Source organism: Capra hircus, chromosome 16, assembly GCF_001704415.2.
Source record: "Capra hircus breed San Clemente chromosome 16, ASM170441v1, whole genome shotgun sequence".
NCBI lineage: Eukaryota > Metazoa > Chordata > Mammalia > Artiodactyla > Bovidae > Capra > Capra hircus.
In genome coordinates this window covers 38,112,735-38,121,651 of record NC_030823.1, presented here as the reverse complement: position 1 = coordinate 38,121,651, position 8,917 = coordinate 38,112,735, and the positions used below count along the sequence as shown (strand labels likewise).

General features: G+C 37.3%; 1 protein-coding gene across 6 annotated transcripts in view; it reads right to left on the bottom strand.

Annotated features, from left to right (window-relative positions):
- The window catches only part of DNM3 (dynamin 3), a 628,097-nt gene that overhangs the window by 292,543 nt on the left and 326,637 nt on the right, over positions 1 to 8,917 (bottom strand). For all 6 annotated transcript variants that reach the window (XM_005690651.3, XM_005690650.3, XM_005690649.3 and 3 more), the window contains one exon: positions 4,910 to 5,023. In XM_005690651.3, the coding sequence (XP_005690708.1) occupies positions 4,910 to 5,023 (114 nt within the window). The remainder of the gene's footprint in view (positions 1 to 4,909; positions 5,024 to 8,917) is intronic.

Below are 8,917 nucleotides of genomic sequence, written 5' to 3'. Positions count from 1 at the left end.
TCTACATTATTGTAGGAGGGTGTAATATTACTTGCAATGATAAGAATAAATATATAAATTTGATACCTAAAAGTTTATAAAGGCACTTGTTAACATATGATTTCTTAGAGTTATACAAATTCCTTTTGAGGTGATTTGGTCAAGAATAGTCCCCATTTGATAAGCTAAAACAGAGGTTCAGAGAAGTTTGACTTTTTCCAACACTGGCAGTTAATCATAAAAAATTCACATTCTCTAGTATCTCACCCTTTTCACACCATTGTCTATAGGGTCTTTTGTTCAATTTTTGTCACCCTGTAAAGAGTTTGAACCATTATTCTTTAATCACAACAATACTTCATAAGCCATTTACATTTACTACCTGTCATAAGTTAAATAAAACCATATCTATTTATATGACATAATATGCTATTTATTCAACAGCCAACTAGATCATAATGAAAACATATCAGTCTAAGTATATAATAAAGCAGAAATATGAAGGAACATAGAAACAAACAATAATTCTCTATGCTAATTTAAATGTAAATTATTAAATAAATGACAAACATGTAACTTAATAATATTGTTTACAGGGTCACATTTGCTTTACTGAGAGAGAAAAACTACCATGGAACAGGATTTCCAAAATGGGTAGGTACTGATGTGCGAGATATCAGGGGAAAAAAATACAAACACTCAACTTACCAACAAACCGACTCCAAAAGTTGAGTAAGAACTCGTGCTTATTTTCACAAAGGAAAATTCTAAATTTGGGGTTTTCAAAGTTGCCCACAGAAACATGTTTAATCCATATCCAGAAGCATAGTTAAGCTATGACAGCAAGGCTGGTATGAAATCTAAGCATCATTTGAAACTGCTACTAAGGGGTGGGTGTTGAGGGAACAAATTCAAGAGGCCAGAGACTGATCACTACCTCTAAGCCCCACCCTCCTCACATTTCTCCTGACCTCCTTTCCCCATACCGGCTCTTCCAGCCTCATCTCCCAGCAGATGCTAATAACTATTAATTGCATAACACTGAAGAGCAAGGAACAGTGCTGACACCTCACTTCTGTCCTACCAGCAGGCTCAAAGGTGGCCTGTGGTGGAAGGAAGAGCTAGTAAGAGAAACAGCGCAGAATTGAGAACCAGGGTGACCATAACCAAGAGGCAGTAAGATGGGAATAAATGAGAATAGCTCCAGGGGAATAAGGCTCTGTCCCACTGACACAAAACTTTGAAGATAGGGGTCTTGAGTCAGGCATTAATATTTGGAAATTTTCCTGTTGTTTTGAGCAGTTTTTAATGAGAAACAGTATCTAATAATTACAATATAGCTGTATGTGGCCCATCAAGTTGCGACCCTGAACTTGAGCTCTCCTCTCTCCAGCACAAGCCACCATCTTCTCTTGCTTCAACTACTGATACAGTCTTCCAGCTAGTCTCCCTTCTTCTCTTCTTGCTGACCCCACTCCATCCATATACACATTCCATTCCACACATCATGCTCAACCCAGCAGCCAGAGTGATCTTTCTAAAACAGAAATCCAATCAGGTCACAGGTGGATGGTTTTCAATTATCCTCGGGATAAAATCCGAATCACTGGTGGGCCTGATGAGATACCTCTGATTTTACTTCCTACTTCTCTGTCTTACCCCTCCTCTATCTTAGCGCTAAGCTCCCTGTCCACTCCCACCCTGGAGGGATCTCTAATACAACCTTCTATACAGTTCATCATTCCAGGTTTTGCTGCAGTGTTACTTCCTTCCAAACACTCGATCTAAATGTTCCTCCTCCCATCAGTTTCTAGCTCATTGACCTATTTTCTTCAGAGCACTTAATATCTGATTTTGTATTATTAGTCTAGCAGTTAGCTCCACAGGGTACCAACCTTGCCTGTCATTTTCTCTTTTTTCAATTACTCTAAACTAGGAAAACAACCCTTTTCTTAACTTTCTGCACCTCAATCATCCCAATTTGTTTCAAGGGTCATTGTTACCCACCCCTGCCTCTCAAGACACACACATACAACCACCTTCCACATATATGCCTTTAATAAAAATGTTCTCTGGCACCCAGTTACTAACTGCACACGTGTATTTTCTGTTTATTGTAATCAAGTGCTCATGACAGAGCTTCAGCAGCAGAGATTTTGTAAAAAGCTATTCTGAGTTTATAGCAGAGAGGAGGGGCTGACGGGTGACCATGAGCTCAACAAGCCCTCAAATCCTCCTCCTTCCCTGCAGAGAGCATCATGTGCCTTCAGACTGACTTGTTTCAGTACCCCCACAGCCAAACAATGACAACAACAAAACCCCTAAAGCCACACTCCAACAGTAGTGGCTGAGTCTTCAGAGCTCCTGATACTAGCACTCAGGGAAAGGTCAATGCCAGGATGCCTGGAACGCATCTTAATAAATCCTCAGTGGGATGAGGTTGACTAGGAAAACTCCAACACCTTGGAGGTTCTTGCCTCCATTTGTGGTTGAAGGCATAAACTCTGGAGCCAGACAGCTTATATTTAAATTTCTGCTTTGTCATCAAGCAGTTGTGAGACCTTGGCAAGTGAATTATTCTCACCAACACCAAGTGTTTTCCATAAGAAAAACTGAACCCAAAGAAATGACTTTTCAAAAGATTATGTTTTTTCCTTCATTTACTTACCTGAAAAATGAAGATAATTATAGTACTTATCCTTAGGATTATAATGTGGATTAAATGAGTCATTAGTGAAAGTTGCTCAATCGTGTCCGACTCTTTGCAACCCAATGGACTATACAGTCTATGGAATTCTCCAGGTCAGATATGGGAGTGGGTAGCCTTTCCCTTCTTCAGGGGATCTTCCAAACCCAGGGATAGAACCCAGGTCTCCTGTACTGCAGGCAGATTCTTTACCAGTTGAGCCACAAGGGAAGCCCAAGAACACTGGAGTGGGTAGCCTATCCCTTCTCCAGCAGATCTTCCTGACCCAGGAATCAAACCAGGGTCTCTTGCATTGCAGGCAGATTCTTTACCAACTGAGCTATGAGGGAAGCAAATGAGTCATTAATCAATATAAAACTAGGAATTTCCTGGTGGTCCAGTGTTTAAGAATTCACTTTCCAATGCAGGGAATGTGGATTTGATCCCTAGTTGGGGAATTAAGATTCCACATGCTGTGCACCAACTAAGCCCGTTAAGCGGCAACTAAGACCTGACACAGTCGAAAGTAAATAAGTATGTAAAGAAAAATAAATAAATAAAACTAGTTATAATTATCATGCTTCTTCAGCAAGGTCTTTCACTTTCCCTGGAATAACTGAGAGAGACTCAGAGGCCAATCTGTATTCAAATGTACATAAATAATCACCTAAATGCTTGTAAGCAAATTGTGTCTAAGAGAAGATTTAGTAGGGCAACTGAACACAAAAGAAGATTTTCTATTTCCTGATGTTTATATCTAGGAAGGCATCTCAGAGCTCCAGAAGCTATAGTCTTTAAACACTGGAGCTTCCACAGAATTAAGAGAGTTATCTAAGCAGCCAGCCCAGGAAAGAAACCTGTGCTAATCCTCAGACTCATGATCAATGTCACATTTGACTGAAGTTAGTAAAATACATGACATAAACACTTGAAATAAAGCTTTTGAGTAGAAATTTCCTTTGGATCTTTCTGTAGGATTTGATTTCCTTTTAATTTTGACATCCCTGGTGGCTCAGACAGTAGAGCATCTGCCTACAATGCAGGAGACCCGGGTTCAATTTCTGGGTCAGAGAGATCTCCTGGAGAAGGAAATGGCAACTCACTCCAGTAGTCTTGCCTGGAAAATCCCATGGACAGAGAAGCCTGGTAGGCTACAGTCCATGGGGTCGCAAAGAGTCGGACACGACTGAGTGACTTCACTTTCACTTTCACTGAAGAAAATGTAGTGGCCCTCAGTGGGTCATCTGATACTTATTCCACACACTATTGTGCACAAAGCACTTAGAACTAGGCAGGACACAAAGCTTTCCTCCAACAATTTGAGAAAGTACCTTGTAGTGAAGCTATCAAGCCAAGAGTGAAGGACTTTTAACTCTGGAATGCTTACCATTTACAGCCAAACACAATTGACAATCTCACCTGTAAATAGTTTTGCCATCACAGCATATTCTTAACCAATGTTTGCATGCTGCGTTAAAAGCACCAAAAACTTCTCACCTCAAACCAGAGCTATTAAAATTTCCAAAACACTGCTGAATTTCCATCCATGCCCTCCCAAGTTTACCAGTATCCTTTTATAGTGCTTTAATGGCTCTGTAAGACTGATTTTTGTGTGTGTGCTTTTCTAACTATCAGATTTAAACGAGTAGTAAGTCACAGGACCAAAATTATTAACATTTAACGTGAACCAGAACACCATAATTATCATAATTCATGCTTTTACATAGATATCAAATTCTCAAAGAAAAAATTTGTATAAACAATTATCTGGGACTCACTTGAAGACTAGTGATTTGGACATTTTCAAAAGCCTGTCATTTGAGACAGATGTCACAGCGACAATTCCAAAATGCTTTATTAACTCTGTATCACTGCTATTAACTTTGTTTCTATGATGATCTATTACCTTGAGTATTTTCAAAACATTATTTAATGAAAATAGCTTTCACTATATCAGTAACTTGCCATTCTTACAAAGAAGGAAGTTTTCAACTACAGGTCCCTAACTCCGTTCCTTTAGGTAAACAAACATGTGAGTACATCACAGAAATAAAAGATATTTGAAGGAACTACTGTAAAATTTAAAATCTATGAGGAAAAAAGTGTTTCTTCAAACAAACATCCCAAGCCAAGTCTTACTAAATGAAAACCACTAGCATCTCAAAACTGTATATCACAATAAAATCAATTCATCTGAAACAGAAGCGTTTTAATTTTTAAAATTCTGTCACTTTTGTGACTTACCTCATCATCTTTGTACCAGGACAAACTCTCAGCAGTAAGGACAAACCAGTATCCCTTAGAGCCTCCTTTCATGATGCCAATGTTGCTGATGGTTAGCCATCCCTTGCGAATCACCTTCAAGAGAGCACAGATCGGCAGAGATGTTTAGTTTAATATAAGCCTATGGGGAACACAAGTCTCGTCCTAAGTTAAAAACAAGATACAAGTTACAGTAAGAACAGCATTGTTTCCTCAAAGCTCAACTTCTCTTAAACTATTCAAAATAATATATACTCCAAAAGCCCAGATAACCAGAGGGAAGTCTCTCCCATCAAATGAATAAAATCAAATCAAAATTGCGGATTCGTAGGGATGGTGGAAGCACAGAGACTGAAACAGGAATAAAATACAGCAGATTAAATGCTTGTGCCTGGCCTATTTATGGCACTGCTGCTACAATTAAAATATATTTAGTTGATTGGATGAACAACAATAGATTCTCCATGCCCACTGTCTCTTATCCCTGTCCAGCCCACTGGCCCATTTGTTTGCCTGGTTTGCATCTCAGAATTTCCACCAGAGACTGGCCAGCAAATGGTGAAAAGAAAACACTCAAGCCAACAGCTCTCAACAGGCTGAATGGGAGAGAAAGCTGAAACAATACGCTAAAATTAAATGTTTGAAGTTTTTAATGGTGCAGATTTACCCATCTACTTCTGGTTGTTTTTGCTAAGCTAAAGAATACCCAGAATCATCATAAAAACCTTTAAATGTGTTTAACTTTTCAAACATTAACAACTTAGAAATTATCTACAAATGGCATTTAACTGAAGATCTATTTTTTTCTCATGGTTGTTGCAAAGTTAAATTTTGTTTTCCATGTGGCATAGTTTACCATTTCCTCTATGCTAGATAATTTTTGTCATAGAAATGAAATACTATATGGAACTGTAATATCATTCTAAATATAAAAAAAATCACCTTATACCTACATGTTCATTATGCTAGACATCCTGAAATATTTTTTAAAATTACTTACTGAATGACTAATTGGTGTCACTTCCTAAAGGTAAATGGAAATACCCTAATAATCAGATTTTATTTTTATATTTACATTTTATTTTTAAGTTTTCTAGTTGAAGAAGGAAAGCCAATTCTAGGGAAAACTGTGAAATAAGTCAAGGTCATTATTGATCTTCCAAGACTCATTCCACACTCCCAGTCTCAGTTACCCTTGATTTCCTGTTTCAGTACCTAGCAGCATCAGCTATTTTTCCCTTTTTAACTCTACAGACCCCCAGACAGAACCCCTTTCAGGCCCACACTAAGGCAGTACAACTGTTTAAAATTACTCCTTCTTATCCTCTGCTTCAGAAAGAAGGAAACAATACTTCTCAAAGTATGGTTTATACCAGCTAATAAAATAAAATGGTTACAGTAAATAACCACTGGGATGCTTTCTAAAATCAGATTCTTGGGACAACTACAAATCCACATGAATCAGAATAGATACATATGAAACCCAGGGAACTACAGATTAATACTTTGCAAAGTGAGTATTTTTCATACTAAAGTTTGAAAACCACTGCAAAATTTCATTTTCCTTACAGCAAGTAATCTAATTTAATTTTTAGTAAGAAGGAACTGGTTATTTCCTAGTAAGACTGCTACCCACACCACCACAGCTGACAAACAGCATACTCAATATAGCCCGCTCAATGAAAGTATATTCACTATTTCATTTTATCAGGCATCTTGGATAAAGAAGAAGTATTCCAGACTCCAAACTGCAATAAGAAAATCACCATTTCACCTGTTGATAGAACAGGCTGGCTTCATTAAGAAGAACCATGAATTCAGTCCAGCAAACATTTGCTAAGAACCTATCATATGTCAGTATGAGAAAGGTGATGATGCTACACCCTGCCCTCAAGAATTTTACAGTTTTATAGGGAAGGGAGATCCAGAAAGAGATAATTTCAAAGTAATGGTGTAACAAGAGATGTATGCTAAGTAAGAGAAGGATACTGGATACAACTTAAGAAATGTTAATAGTTACTAGGCTTTCCTTGGAAACATGGTTGCTCAAAAGAGCCTAACGGAATTCCAATTAGACCAGGAAGTAGTCCTGTCTGCCTGTTTATTTGTTCTCCATAAAGAAGGACAAAAAAAAGAACACAATGAAAAAGAGCCACTTCACGCCGAAAATATGAGTTGGGATGAAGAAATTGAGGCTGCAGAGGTAAGTGGAGTAAAGTCAGAGTCAATCCAGTTCAACAGACCCCAAATTCTAGATAAAATTGGCAAAATAAAAATAAATTTCAAGTATACGTGTAAATTTATTAATATATGACCATTGTACTACTAAACTGTGTACATCCACAGAAACATACAAAGAAACTTGAAAGTATGATATGAAGATGAAATAAATATTTTATTTTTTTATTTTGTGGGAGAAATCTATTTGTTACATTTACAACTTTGTTATTGACTTCTCTGTGTCACAGTGACAGTACTGGCATCAGCACACATACACACACACACATACACACATTTTAAATACTAATACATCTTAACTGTTTTCTTGTTTTCTAGATAAAAATATGTATTTAGATGTTCTATTATATCCTCCTGCATTCCAGCGAATTTTCCATGCTCCCTGAGACAAACTAGGTTATGTAAGCTGCTGAAATAACCCAGGTGATAAATGAACAAGGTGTGAAGTAATGTCATGATGAAGAAAGCATAAAAATAAGTAAACCTACTGGACAAACACCTAGAAGATAAAATCAGTAGGAATAATGGCTGGATGAAAGCGGGATTGGTGGAAGGAAAGACTCTGGAACTGCACTGTACAGTAGCCACTAACCACATATGGTTATTGAGCCTTAGTGACTAGTTTAATCTCAGATGTGTGATAAGTGTAAAATGCACAGTGGATTTTGAAAACTTAATACAAAATAAATATAAAATATTTCACTAAATGTTTTAAAATGTATCACATGCAAAAATGATAATATCTAAGATATACTGTGTTAAATAAAATGAGGCAGGTGAAATGAATATTAAGAATAGATTTTATTTAACACAGTATATCTTAAATATTGTTTATTAATGTGGCTTGCATTATATTTTTACTGGACACTGTGCTATTTATTCTAGAAAGATTCTGAAACTCATGGGGCTACCAAATCAGAAGGAATAGAGGAAGAGAACCAAGTTTTAGAAGTGAGGGAGTTGACAGTGAATTCAGTCAAGGCCATGCTGAATATGAAGTATCTGTAGGAAACACATGGGCTTCCCAGGTGGTACTAGTGATAAAGAACCTGCCTGCCAATGCAGGAGACATGGGTTTGATTCCTGGGCCGGGAAGATTTCCTGGAGGAATGCATGGTAACCTACTCCAGTATTCTTGCCTGGAGGATCTGATGGACAGAGAAACCTGGCAGGCTACAGTACATTGAGTCACAAAGAGTTGGACAAGACTGAAGCAACTTAGCATGCATGCATATGGGAAATACAAATAGTTGTGACCTGACCTCTGATGCAAAATGGAAATGTTAGGACTGGACATTTAGACCTGTGAGTCATCAGTATATATACATAAGTGACAAGCATTGATAAAACTGTGTGAAATAGTAGTGGCTCACAGGGGAATCCTTGGGAAAATATAAGGTTGGTACAAAAGTAAATTCAATTTTACATTGTTGAACTTTGCCATTTGATATTAGAATATATTCTTGAATAAATGTGATTAAGCTATACATCATTTTAATGAATATTTATTGCTTTATGTTTTTTGCTAATGAATTACTACTTGCTGTTTATTTTATATGTATTTTCCCCCTAAGAAATGATGTTAGACAAAAAGCAAATTTAAACAATTTTTTTATTCAAGTTCAAAATGAGTCATAAAGCAGTGGAGACAACTCGTAATGTCAACAACGCATTTGACCCAGGAACTGCTAATGGAATGTACAGTGCAGTAGTGGTTCAAGAAGTTTCACACAGGAGACAAGAGTCTTGAAG